This window comes from Excalfactoria chinensis, chromosome 1 (assembly GCF_039878825.1).
Source record: "Excalfactoria chinensis isolate bCotChi1 chromosome 1, bCotChi1.hap2, whole genome shotgun sequence".
Lineage (NCBI taxonomy): Eukaryota > Metazoa > Chordata > Aves > Galliformes > Phasianidae > Excalfactoria > Excalfactoria chinensis.
In genome coordinates, this window is record NC_092825.1 from 95,828,302 (window position 1) to 95,842,789 (window position 14,488).

A 14,488-nucleotide genomic window follows, 5' to 3' on the forward strand; every position below is an offset into this window, starting at 1 on the left:
GTGCAGTCTGTATCCAAAACAGCACTAAATTACACAGGATGTCAGAAGACATAATTTGGTAACCAGTGACAGACAAAACTGACCTGTAGTGGCATAACTATTGGGATTAATGGCACTTTGATCACAAATAAATCTTAAACATTAGGGGAAAAAAAAAACAAAAAACAACACAAAATCTTGAAGGAGTTTCACTGTATCCAGATTATAAATACAGGATTTTTTTTGTGTCAGTAATGCGCTTGGACTTTGAGGCCTGGAGTACTTTGTCAGCCAAACCATGAAGTCTGAGAGGGAATATCAGGGTTGCTTTAATGGTCAAAGTGATGTTATCTAAAATCAGCTACAGACAAGTCGCCGCTGCCTGCATCTGTTCTCACCTTCCATGTTTGCTTTCAGCAAGCTGCAAATGCATGTTTTGGCAGTCATACAACTTCATCTCATTTGGATTCATTTGGTTCTACAGTTCCTCAGTGAGAGCTGGAGAAATGGTTGATAAATCAAACTCAAACGCTAATCGCAGCATTCACCTCTTCTCAATTACAGCTTTCTACAATTCAAAAAGAATGACAATGTGTGAGCACCATTATCATCTAGTTCTCCCCTCCTGAGAAATTATACTTCTTAAGCTACATCCATGACAAACCCCAACGGGATTGTGGAGATTGAATCCTCCAGAGTATCAGCCTAGGTTATTCTGTCCCAGAAGCTGTTCATGCATTTTTGCAGGTGTTGTACTCTCACCTCACTATTCCGTCATTCCTTGAAAGCTACATTCCTCTTCAGCATGTGGAACCCTTGAAACTGGGAGCTCACTTACATGGTTTTGGAGCTGTGCACTGGTTCAGATAGGTCAGCTTTAGCCAGTCCAGAGGTGGGGAATATTCATATGTGGAACTTAAATCATGTCAGAAGTACAGGAAGAGCTTAACAGAAAAAGCCCAGTAATAGAATAACACGTACAGCATGACAAACTCTTGTCATAAAATAAAAATTATTTACTTTTGTAGAATCTGTAGATTTTAATCTCTTAACATCTCAAGTTATGAGACAGAACTCATTTTTTAATTATTGTTTTGTAAGTAAACATATTGCAATTGTAGGATGATTTTTTTTTATTTTTTTTAATTTTTTTTTTGGTAGTTAAATGTTGCTGTTTTTAATTTTATTGTATAGAGCAATCTTGTTCACTCTTGTTTTCTTTGACAGCAGAGGTATCAGTATTTGAAATGCTGAAGATTGTTTTTCTATGAAACATGAAATTTTAAATTAAGAGTTTTATATGGGTAGAATTATAGAATAATAGGATCACCAAGGTTGGAAAAGACCTCTAAGATTATCTAGTCCAACCATCCACCTACCAACAATATTTGCTCGCTTAATCTCATCCCTTAGTACAGCTTCTGAATGTTTCTTGAACACCTCCATGGACTCAGCCACCAGTCTGGGCAGCCCATTCCAGTGTCCGACCACTCTTTTGAAGAAATTTTTCCTAATATCCAGCCTGAATCTCTCCTGGTTCAACTTGAGGCCATGCCCTATAGTCCTGTCACTAGTTACTCCGGAGAAGAGGCTGACCCCCGCCTTTCCACGACTTCCTTTCAGGTGGTTTTAGGGAGGAGTAAATTCACAGAGCCAGATACATGTATACATGATAACTTTGTCAAAGCCTCTACTGAAGATAAAACTTTTTAATGACTTTTTAATTTACAAAATTAATTGACTTTCAGTCATGTTGTAAAATATTTTATTTTTATTGGGATTTCCAAAATGATGTAAAAAAAGCAACTTCTAAATACTTTGTTTTTCTGTAGCATCTGCAAGACATGCAGTGGTCTGTTTATTGAAACAATTCTTCCCTTGAGTGTACATGTCTTGCCTTCTGATGTACATGTTCACGGATTTAGAACTGTGTTGGTCATGTATGTTTTTTCAGACTTCACTGATTATTCATAATCTGCAGTTGTACAAAGTAATTCAGTGAGTCAGGAGAAGTCATGAGTATTGAATCACATGGGCTATTCTGGCTGTCCTGATTTTTGTTTTGGCTATTTTTTATATTCTTTAATACTACTAAGAAATAAAGCCAAGATCAGTTTAGCAGAATGAATCATACATATTTTAATATCTCTTCCACTTTGGTATTTGAAATAGAAAAAATGGAATTCCACCATTCTGTGTCTGTTATTATTTCAGGCAGACTTGAGAGTTATTAACATTATTAATTTACATAGACTGTGTTTTGAGTTCTCACCTATGTCAACACCTATACTATTTCCCTAGTGGGGATGTTGTGTACTTCATGTTCTTATGTGTGCTTCCTCTTCCAGTTCTGGTCTGCTACTGTGAGAGAAATTGTACTAATGTGTGCTGTACATACTCACTGCAGGAGTGAATTAAACATCAGAAAGATTTTACCAAGGGATATCAAATTCTGATTGGCACAGTATCCAAGGTTAGGGCTGTCCCTGTTTTGCATATTTTGCATATGCATATTGTGCACATGCATATTCACATATGCAGATATTTTGCATATCTGCATAAGCAGATTACTTCTTTCTCTATATATTCTAATGATCAGGAAAATATAACTAGCATGGTTTCAGTTTTTGCTTCAGGGTAAAGCTGTGTGTTATACTTCTGTCCCACATTCTTCACTGCTCTACAAAGGAGTCCAAAGTAGTCAGCTTCTGGCACTTTGCTCCATTCTTTCCAAGCTGTGCTTCAGTGTTTGTGTTGTTACTGTACATGTTTGTAGTATGTCCTTTGTTTATTTACCCAGATGCCTGTTAGCCAGCTTACTTCATAGAATGATGAAATACCAACACATTGGCATTTTTTAAGTCTGTGTGGAAAATGGTTGTATTTTATAGCATTTTTAATAGGTATGCATTTATGTCCTAGATGTTCTGTGAATCATCTCTAGACACAGGCAACTATTTCTATGTATGTATGTATGTATGTATTTATTTGAGAATTTTCTTGGAATGTATTTGCACACACATTTCATATATTTTTGTTTCTCAGGAATATTTGCTCAACAGTGTATTTTAGTGAAGCACAGATAAATGAATGGAATTGTAAGCAATTAGTCTTGATTCTTTGAAGTGCTGTGGTAAGACACCTCCAGGACAGGACCAGGAACAAATTAACTGCTTATAAAGTAGTCAGAGGAATATATGTATTCTCTGGACTGCAGCAAAAAAAAAAAAAAAAAAAAAAAAAAAAAAAAAAAAAAAAATCATATTACATTTTCTACAGTAATGAACAAGTTCAAGGAGGTCATTCTCAGACAATTTTGAAAAACTAGAGGTAAATTTTCAAATATTGATATTTTATGAATCATTTAGGCCAAATTATTTTACTGCCTGTAATTGTTATGCATTTTTTTCATTTTTGTGGATTTTGAATGAAAATATCCAGTTGTTTTTTAAATTAATTGAATCAAGTCTCAAAATGCTTCTTTTTTGGTGATAGTAAGAATAGGTGTTGTGGTTGTCAAAAGTCTTCCATTCAGAGTATTGATTATATTTTCATATTCTTTTAACCTAGAGACCTAAAAATTCATTTTCCATAAGACTTCTTATTTTTTGGTTATCCATATTCGATTAAAGTATGTTTTCTCAAACGTGCTTACAACTTCAGAAGGTTACTCTGGGTACTAACTAAATGTCTATATAGCAAAATATTTTGAGTATTTTCCAGCAGTAGCAAATAAGTAGGTAAAACAAGAAGGATCATTTTTTGTGATATCTATTTAGAGAGCTTTGTGATTCTCTCTCTTTATTTATTTCCTTTTATTTATTTATTTATTTTTCTTAGCATCAATTAACACTCGTATCTCTGCTTTGGAAAGTATGGAGTAAATTATTGTGAATGTCTTTTATAGTGATTTATATCAATATCTATAGACCAGGGCAACCTGGTTTGGTGGTTGGCAACCCTGGAAATAGCAGGGGAAACTTGATGATCATTGGGGTCCTTTTCAACCCAGGCCATTCTATGATTCTTTGATGATATAGTGAATTTCAGTATTTGCTATTAGTATTGAAATGATAATATTTTCCTTTTGATGTTCTAAAAGTAGCACTGTTTCTATGAATTGTTACAGGTTGTTTCAGTATATATCTTTTCACAGTCTAAACTTTGACTTCTTTGAGAAATACTTCTACCTAAGGTAAAATCAATAATGAATTGGCCAAAGTACATGTAATATATGATAAGCAAATAATCGTTAGGTAAATAATGCTTATATTGTGCTTGTAAAATATAGGTATATTAGAGATTAGAAAATTGTTGTGGCTTTTATTTGTTTTAAAGAAATTGCATTTTAATTATCCCAGGAAATCCTCTTCCTGCAAATCATTACTTTCAGCACTGAAGTTCAGTAGCATGTTTAGTAGAAACTTCATCATTTGTTTCTTCCTTGTTTTAAATGTATAATGAAAACAGAATGTTCAGCATTAGAAATTTTATAAGAGATAGCTGGCCTTATTAGTGGTTACCGATCCAAAGTAATTTAGATTTCCTCCTGCATTAGGTTTCATTACCACGTGTATGTACTGTGAGAATTTCACAGGAAACAAAATTCAGTGTTCATGGAGTCTGATGCTCTTTTCCTTCTTTAAAATCTAATATGAAGGATACTGTATATGAATATTTTTAATATTTGTGTTCTTAATTGTATTCATATTTTCCTGCATTCACTGACGAAACAACTTGTGTAAGGTTATGAACGTATGTAGTTACAGAATTGGACGTTAAAGTTTTTTTCTCTCCCATTTCCACTTATCTCGGTAATGAAGGTAGGTATACATCAGTATTTACATCAGTATTTTGTATCAGCCTTTTTTTTTTTTTTTTTTTTTCCTTCTTAAATGAAATAAAAATGAGACAAAGAAGTAACATTTCCCAATACTGTAGAACAAGTAATTTGTAGAGTCAGATTAAAAATAACTTTATTTTTTCTCTCAGGTATAGTACTCCATGGAATTTGAAGTGTAAATCAATGATTTTTTTTTTTTAGTTATTATTATTTTATTATTTTTTTACTGGTTTCCCTCCTCTCTTATGGTCTTGAAAGTCAAATAGGTTTGGATTAGGGGATGGGGAAATTATTTTTTATCAAGTCAATGATTATAAAATTATTATTATAAAATTATTATTAAAATTATTAAAATTTATTATTATTATAAAATTATTATTATTAATGATTATTTTCTAGGAAACTGGGAGCTAGTATTTATTTTTATTTCTTCCCTTCTTCCTTGCAATGATAAAAAAAATGAAATCCAGAAATTTGAGTTAAATTTATGGATCATGATTGTTAACAATTTTAAGCTTCTGACAAGAAAATACAAGTAATGTAAATTAGAGGTCTGTGACTGGATTTGTATTTTGATCATTGTTTCATGGGGACTCAGGGGGATTTTAAGAACAGAAGTGATAATCCCAACAGTGTTATGAGACACTCTGATTTTACACATACTATTTTCATTAACCACATCATTGTAACAAAATGAACGAGGTCGTAAAGAGGCTTTCAGTATGTCATTAACCGGGCCAACTGATAATTTTTGTGATCCTTGACTGTGTTCCTTTAAGCATGTACTTATTCCCATTATTATAGTGCCTAGAAGTCGAACAGCACCTTTTCTCTATATTTTTAATTAATTTGACAAATTTAGAAATTACCTGTCAGTAACAGTTTCACCACAGGTGAAGAAATGCTTTCAGTCATACTATATCAGTGGTGTTTAATATATAAAGCATATATAAATATACATATCTGTATAAAACCTTTCTTTTTCCTAAATCAATGTAAACAGAGCCCAGATGGCCGTATAGAAGTCAAAGGGCAGCATGGAAAATCGTCACTGCATATTAAAGATGTGAAGTTGTCAGATTCAGGGAGATATGACTGTGAAGCTGCAAGTAGAATTGGTGGGCACCAAAAGAGCATGTACCTTGATATTGAATGTAAGTTCCCATGTTTTGTTTTCTCTTTAAAAATTGTTTTAAAAACAAAAGTACATTCTTAATGGAAGGTCAGTTTTTCCTTGATGTTTACACTTGCATAATTTAAGAAAGCATGTACTTCTGTAGTTAGCGATAATGAATTCTGTGGAGGAATCTTTGCTTTTTTGAAGTTTACATGACTCTTGTCAGTGATTTAAATGCAATAGCGTTTCATCTCATATCATATTCTAATGTTCCTGGCTACTTTAAAGCTACATTTCAAGTCTTTGGTCTAGTGGAGACTGCTGTGGGTGCAAAGTATTCAGTAAGGACTGATTTGAGCAACAGCTGAGACTGGAGCTTAAGTTTCTGAGATTAATCACTATTCAGTTTTGTTTTGCTTTGTTTTGTTTTATTTTTGTAGCTCCCTTAATCCTCTAAAAGTGTCTGTTACATCTCCTCATGGAGTCCAAGGTTTGTGACAATTTTACTTGCAAAGAGTGCTTTGTGGACTGACTGTTCTATTCAAAATTTTTGAATTTTGTCCATGAGTCAAGTAAGATATACTTTTGCTTAGAGAGGAGTCTGATGTTTTAGAAGCCATCAGAGGGTTTTTATTTTCAAATACAAGAAATTGCAGTGGAAAATTGTTGCTTAAAACACCCTTTTGTTCAAACATCTGAAGCAAAGTTCTTCAAAAACTGAAAACCAAAATGTTTTGTATTTCATCATTATTGCGTTTTGCTAGAGATTTTCTGGATACATTTGTTTTGCATTTGTGCTGTACCTTAAGTGGACACATTTCAGCTTGCGAGTGAACAGAAAACTTGACTGATGGAAGGGTTACTTGAATGGTATTTGAATATTTGAATGGTTACATGAATGAGGGAGAACGAAACACTGAACAGAGTTTCCAGAAGGCTTTCCAAAGCTTTGAACAATTAGATGAGTGATGTAACATAGTGAGATTTACATGAAGAGTATTTGTAGTGAAAATAAAGTAAAACCCACTGAATTGATGGAGTGTCTTTCCACTGAAATAAGATAAACATTAGAGTAAGATCTATGCTACAGAGATCAGTAGTGATTGCAGACTATCAAATGATTGATTTCTAGAAGGGTTCTGAAAGTTACTTCAGTATACTGTTGCATGTCCCATCATTTCTTAATGTTTATATAGGAAAGAAATCTGAAAGAAAAACAAGATTTTTTTTTTACATTGGAATTGGATGTTATGAATGCAAAAATGTGCCAGCTTGGATGTTGTAGAAGAAGTAACTACAATTGCTTTAACACAGTCACTTAAAAATAAATAAATAAATAAATAAATTTGCAAAACATAGTTTTAGAAGCATATGAGTTTAAAATACTGACTCAGGACTTCCTGGTGCATTGATTGTTATTGATAGTTATTTACTTTTTACGTATTCGAGGGAACAAAAATCTTTATGTGATGAAAATGAAAGTTCATTGAAGCTCCTTTAAAATTTCTGTACACTTCTAGATCATATCTTACCCTACACATAAAATGACATAAAATATATTCTTTGATTAAGTTTAGGTAGTCATTATGATCTAAAATTCAATATTGATATGTCTTGTTTTTTTTTTTTTTGTTTTTTTTTTTTGTTTGTTTGTTTGTTTGTTTTTGTTTGTATTCACAAGTTATAGAATGTGCTACATTTTATGCAATGGCAACAGAAAGTGAATAATTCCTTAGGACAGAATTCATATTAAAGACCACAACCAAATTTATGTGCTTATACACTTAATTTCATTTTAACATGTTTCAGGGTGCAATTTTTGAAGTTAATACTATTAATTTAAATATTCCAATATGTTCCAATTGAATTAATGTGACTAGAATAGCACACTTAATTTGCAATATGTATAGAAACACTCTGTGTATGAGCATGGATGAGCATCCTGTTTTCATTCTGAATTTATGCTTAGTGGAGACACTTTTTGATGCAACTTAAAACATTGCAGTTAAGAGACCTGATAAAATCAGTTTTAAAATAACAGAGATGTATTATTCTATCATCAGAGAGATCACTCATTGTGATGATTATTTTTAGTGTATAACACAATATTTTTATTTAATCAAGTGTAAAATGAAATTTGTAAAACTGGAATCTCCAGTTTTGAAAACTTTAACTGATACTGAACAGATGTTCTTCGAATACGAGAAATACAAGCATTTTCATATTCAGTAAGTGTTTAGTAATTTTATAATCAGTGCTAATATATTCTAGGTGATACAATGTAAGTCTGTCTCCATTGACATTCTGACTGGGGCTGGAGCTTCATGATCCTTGAAGTCCCTTCTGACCCAGGTCATTCTGTGTGATTCTGTGACTAACCCCTTATAGCAGTTGTATTAAAAAACAACTTTGCATTGGTGTATGCACTGCAACTGTAGGTTGTGTGTCTTGCCCAGGCAAAAAAAAAGCAAAACAACAAAACAACTAATCTAAAGGCAAAGACCTCTCACGTTTAAAATAGTGTCCTCAGTGGACAGGGTCTTCATTCTGGCCTCATCCCCGCCATCAGTCTCGTTTCTGTCATAACCTTCTGTGATGAAATAGTATTATCAAGTGATCTGTCAGAAGATGATTCTTTGCACTTTTCCCTATTGCATTTCATTGCCAAAAATAGCAGTGTTTTTCTCAAAGTGCTTTTATTTTTCCCCCCCTTCTGTGTGTGTGTTTTTGCTTTGTTTTGTAATAAGTGCCATAGTTACCTTTCATTCTGGTTATTTCCTTTATAATTTGCGGGTTAGAGACATTCAGCTAAAGTTACATGTTCAAACCTAAATAATTGATTGGTCTTCACAGCAAAACTGGGCAAAGAGGGGAATTTTTTGAGATTCCATAAAGTTAGTATTGAATAGATTATTAGACCTTCCTTCTGTTGTCAATCTTTTTTCAGTATATTGTTTGTAACCGAACATTGCTATCAGGGTTGCATTATTATTATTATTATTTTTAATATTTGTTTACCAAATTACAGAAATGAAAAAATCAACTTAAATTAAAACATAAATAAATAACCGAGGTCTATTTGTACATATTGTTCCATAGCTCCTGGACATGACTGATGCACCTAATGCCACTCAATAGTGCCACTATTCTTCTTTATATGTTTTTAAGGCATTTGGTACTTTTTGTTGTCAGGAAGGAAGGCATGTTCTTGGCACATTCTCAAACGACAGTGCAGTTAAACAGTCCTAATGGAGACGCAAAGTGCCCTGGTGTCACTGTCTCATTCTTTACTTACTGTATCCTCTGTCAGAGACTTAAACTGACAGTGGGACTGCACAGAGTTTCTGTACTTTATCCTTGTTCTCTGTTGAGGTTGTTTTTGATGATAAGAGCACATCTCCAGGACAGAAGGAGATTATCAGGTTTGATACCATCTGGGTGCAGTTAACCCTGCCTTTTATCTGGAGTAAATGCTAGACAGCCATAAATTGTAGGGAGCGCAGAGGCACTTCAATGATTTCTCCCTACAAAGTTGTATTTGTGTTCAGTTCTGTTTGGTTTTTGTTATATTTAATATGTTAAAAAATAAAATAAAATAAAATAAAATAAAATAAAATAAAATAAAATAAAATAAAATAAAATAAAATAAAATAAAATAAAATAAAATAAAATAAAAATGAAGGACGTGAAAAATAAGGTATAATTATTAATATTGTTCATTAATGGATATAATCAATTGCAAATTTTGATTATACATATGAAGCTGAATATTGGGTGCTATTAACATTAATCATAATTACTACTGCCAATAATAATTGAATCAACTGGTAGAAAAATTGATATCTATAATATATTTTTGGTATTAAGATGTGCCTCTAATGATTAGCTATTTGTCTTTTTTTTAAAAAAACATATAGAAACAGATTATTAAAAATTAGATATAGCAAGAGGCACTCTGCAGGTGAGGTTTTTCAAAAGGACCCAAGGAGATAAAATGTATAAGTTCCAGTGAATTACAAAGTGCTTTGGACATACAAATCAGGTGCCTTTCCAAGTCACAGTTTTCAGTGCAAATGTTTACATTTCTGTACAGTACTGTCATGGTTTTAGCTGATACGTTTGTTCTGAAAATATATACTAGGAATATAAGGGAATCTTAAAAATCACAATATAGATCGGATTAGAAGAAGAAAAGTTCTGATGAGAGAACACGTTATTTCTTGAGTGTATTTCCACAAATTATTCACTGCAGTGATTAGCATTAGAGAATGAAAATGCATAATTTTGACATATTAGATATGATGGGTAATCTGTCTTCAGAGTATTACTCTCAGTAAGCATGTACTGATGGCTTTACCAATTTGGAAAGGATTTAAATAATCCAGTAATGATTAATTGGCTATGACTCCTACAAGCAGTTTTCTGCTTGCCCTTGAAATTTTCTCTTTGTTGTGTTTCAACTGTAGTTAACACAGTCAGAAATATTCAAAATTGTTTACACTTAGGAGTAGGCATGTGCACCCTACAATAATACACATCTACCCAATCACTCTGTACCACCAAAGAGAATTACAAGTTCCTTTGGAGAATACATCCCTTGCCAGCAAAAATGTTTTAAGTCACATTCTTTGGAAAAGGCTTTCTTTTCTACCTACTGCCTAGAAAGCATCCAAACACAGTTTTCCATAGCTGCAATTAAAGGTATTCACATCACTCAATTTCATTTGAAATTCTCCTTTTACAGTTATTAGATAGATTGTAAGGTCCAACATCATGGTAACTAGTGTTGTGGGTAACAGACTATCAATCACAAGCCTGTTACATTCAGTAATATGGTACATTTTTATATAAGAGCAGCCACATGGGTAGTTAAACAAGTATGATTTCTTAGAAAACAATTTCTGGAAAACATTTAAGTAATTTATAATTTCACCATAAATGAGAAGATCTGCTAACTACTGTTTTGGGTTTTTTTGTTTGTTTGTTTGTTTTGGTTTTTTGTTTGTTTGTTTGGTTGGTTGGTTGGTTGGTTTGGTTTGTTTTTTTTTTTTGTCCAAACCTGAATTTTGTAGTCTTATTCCTTATTACATACCAACATTTTTTCAATTATATGAAAAAATAAAAATAAAAAATTGTGTAACAGTGTAGAATACTATTTCTCAGTAAATGAACTTTTGCAGTATTTATTATCTTACTCTACTGCTTATCAAAAAGTCTTTTTTTTTTTTTTTTCTTCCACCTCAACTTGAAATCAATGTCTTTACTGTTAAATTAATCGAATTCTGCTTTCTCAGTAAGTTATAATTTTAGGCCTTAGTTATGTTTACCAGCTATTTTGCACTGCAGTTATTTCACATGCTTCAGATTCTTGCTGTTTCATTCATACCTTTGCAAAAACACAGTATTACTTAAAAGAAGACTGAAGATGTTGAGCACAAATTCAACCTAACTTCAAGAAGGAAGGCTTTGATTTAGTGAAAATAATATTAGCGTGGGTAGTACATCACAAACATTGTAATCTATTTGATTCCAAATAGAATCCCAGCTATCTACTGATACTGTAAATTCTACAAATAATGTTCAGTGTAGGAACAGCCCATTACTTCCTATGTAGTCACCAAAAGTTTGAAGTTGGATTGGGTTGCCTCTTGTCCTATCATTGGGCACCACTGAAAACCTGGTTCCATCTACTTAGACCCTCCCTTTGGATATTTGTGTGTACTGATGAGTTCTTCACTGAGCCCTCTTCAGACTCAGCAGTCCCAGCTCTTGGGTCTCTGTTACCATATGAATGATTATGGTCTGTTTAGCCCTACCTTATTATCACTACCTTAGAACAATACTGATAAACACATTTGTCCTAAGTAAATATAATCAAAAGCAACGAAGGAAAACAAAATGCTGTAATATTCTGGAAGAGTTTCTTTTCTTTTAAGATATTTGTGGTTTTAGTTACATCTCTTCTTGTCAAATTTATAGCTTAAATGAGAAAACAAAGGCGGATGAGCTCAATTGTTAGCCTCAGTAATATATACAGTAATTATAACATGAGTTTAGGGCTCAGGGGTGTTACTGGTTAAGAATTTTTCTTGTCTACCTTTTTTCATACATAGTAATAATTTGTTATGCTGCTTCAGTAATTTAAAGGGAATAAAATAATTAAATGAGCAAAAATGAGGATTGTTGCATAAAGTCAGTTGGCAAAAAGCATTTTACCAAGACTGCCTGTACTGGAGCATGGATGAGTGCAGCTTTGTTTTCTCTTTCTCATTCTGCCACAATAAATGTAAAAATATAATTTCTTCATCTTGATAATAAAGTGACCTATTACTTAACCAGTAATTTCGATTTTTAAAGATTTTTGGCCTGTGTATGCTGTGTACTTGTTAAAATACTATGTTAATGTCAGGAATATCTCTAAATTTTTTTATGAATGCAGCTCTATATTACATGGTCTTGTTGACTTTACAGTGAGCTTGATGATATTTTAAGTAGATTTTTAATACCTCGTTGGCTTGAATTAAGTATTTTGAATTTTATTCTTTTTCTTTTCACATTTAGTAATTTTGTTGATAGATATGTTTTTAATATTTCCTTCGTTTTGCTTCACAAATTTTTCTTGTAGGGCTAAAAATTTTAAATAAGTGATAATAACACTGAAATTTTAAAATGTGGTTTTCATAATTTGAAAATACAATAAAATTTTGTAAGTCATTTTTTTCTAGATAAAGTCTTTCTTTTTTTTTTTTTTTTTTGTTTTGTGCTCAGAGGATCTTGAAGTGATTGAAACATCTACAAATGCGCCATCTACCTGGTATGGAACTCATGTACCACAGAACTTGCCCCTGACCTGCTTTCTCTGCACACACTGGGAGCATAGGGCTAAAGTAGGGAGGGAAACACCAGGTGAGTTTCAGAGACCTCTACTGAAGGTCTGTAAGTTTATAGGTATAGGCTTAGGGAAATCAACCTGTTGGAAGTTGAGTTGGATTTACAAGGTAATTTCAGCAATGCTATTAGGATTTTTAAGCTGTTCCTAAAAATTTTGTGGAGATTTTTGTTCTTTTCTGGACAGCACTGAGTGTGAAATGAAGGGGTCCCAAGGCTGAGTCCCTGCTCCATATAGGAACAACTGTTACAATTTTGGGAATATAGGATGGGAAAGGAGAGCAAGAGAGAGGCGAAGAAAGGGAATAGAGGGAAGAGATCAGCAGGAGTCATGTTGTGGAGCTAAGGATGATAGGGAACTACACAAGGCAAAGACATTAAGTTGAATTTTGTTCTTAAAATATGAAAAGTGAGATAGGAATAGACATGGAGTCAGAATCCTGGTTTGAGAAAGGCATTGCAGTTTTTACTTCCAGCTGTGTGAGAATTGGGTAATCATAAACACAAGATCAAAAGTCTAAATTTCTCCAGTGATTCTGACCTGGAATATGTGTAGTGATTGAAATTTTGATACAAACCGATGCTGTCCGAAAATGATGTTTCAGTAATTGGCGGTACATGAACATTGCTACTTGTGTGAGAGATCTGCAGAGGGAGAGAGATCCTGCTGTAATTGCCACAGCTAGTGTTCTTGGATATGTACTAACAGAAAATGGCCAGCAGATATCTGTGGTCTGTTTCCTTTGAACATCATATTAGCTTATATCACTGAGCTACAATTTCTTTTTTTTTTTTTTTTTTTTCTCTCCATATGATGGACATTCCCCTCACTTTTTGACCCCAAATAAATCCTTGAACTCTAATATACTTTTTAAATAAACTCAGACTGAAAGCACATAGTAGAATTCACAGCAGTCATTTGCAGGCAATGACTTGCCTTTATATCTGGTTGTTGAATTAGGAATAGAAATATGTAAATATCAGAGATGTACAACACACAAGATTACAGATTTTCAGAAACCATACATTAGTAAATGAGGAAACTATGAATTCAAATTAAACTTAGTGAAACTAGACCTGCTGAGAGTATCAGAGTACCACCCTGAGAACTGTACCCAGCGGTAGCATAAATATTTTAGGCAATTTTAGGTGATTTTAAACAGGTTCATCCATTCATAACATATATTTCCATGAAACTGGTTATTTTCTTTCTTTTTTTCTTTTAAGTGGTGAACCAAATACTTTTTCATAATGCCAAGTGAAGTTAAGCAAAAAATACATTGAATTTTTGTGTCTCTGGCAGCGCAAAGGACTGGAACTATGCAGATATTCATTGCTCATAATTTGTTAATGTGTGATGGTGCCATCAGAAAAAAACAAACAAAATAACAACAACATCACATTGCATCCAGCAGAAGGATGCCTTATCTTCATTGCAAATGATTCTGTACCTATGTTTATGTTTATGAAGAAGTCAGTGCAGTTTAAAAATATAATGGCATAGTCAAGGTGATCAGGGACTAGGACTTGATTGCCCTTAATAGAGGACTCCTACTCTTTTATAAACTGTATAATTAGTAGATAGACTATCATACTGTTGACCACTATGTGTTTTATTGTATGCATTTGAAGAAGAACCAAAAATGGAAGTGGAGGGAAAT

General features: G+C 32.9%; 1 protein-coding gene across 1 annotated transcript in view; it reads left to right on the top strand.

Moving 5' to 3' along the window:
- NCAM2 (neural cell adhesion molecule 2) overlaps positions 1–14,488 on the top strand; it is a 237,785-nt gene that overhangs the window by 153,060 nt on the left and 70,237 nt on the right. Inside the window, 1 exon segment of the mRNA XM_072327161.1 lies at positions 5,826–5,976. Coding sequence (XP_072183262.1) covers positions 5,826–5,976 — 151 coding nt within the window.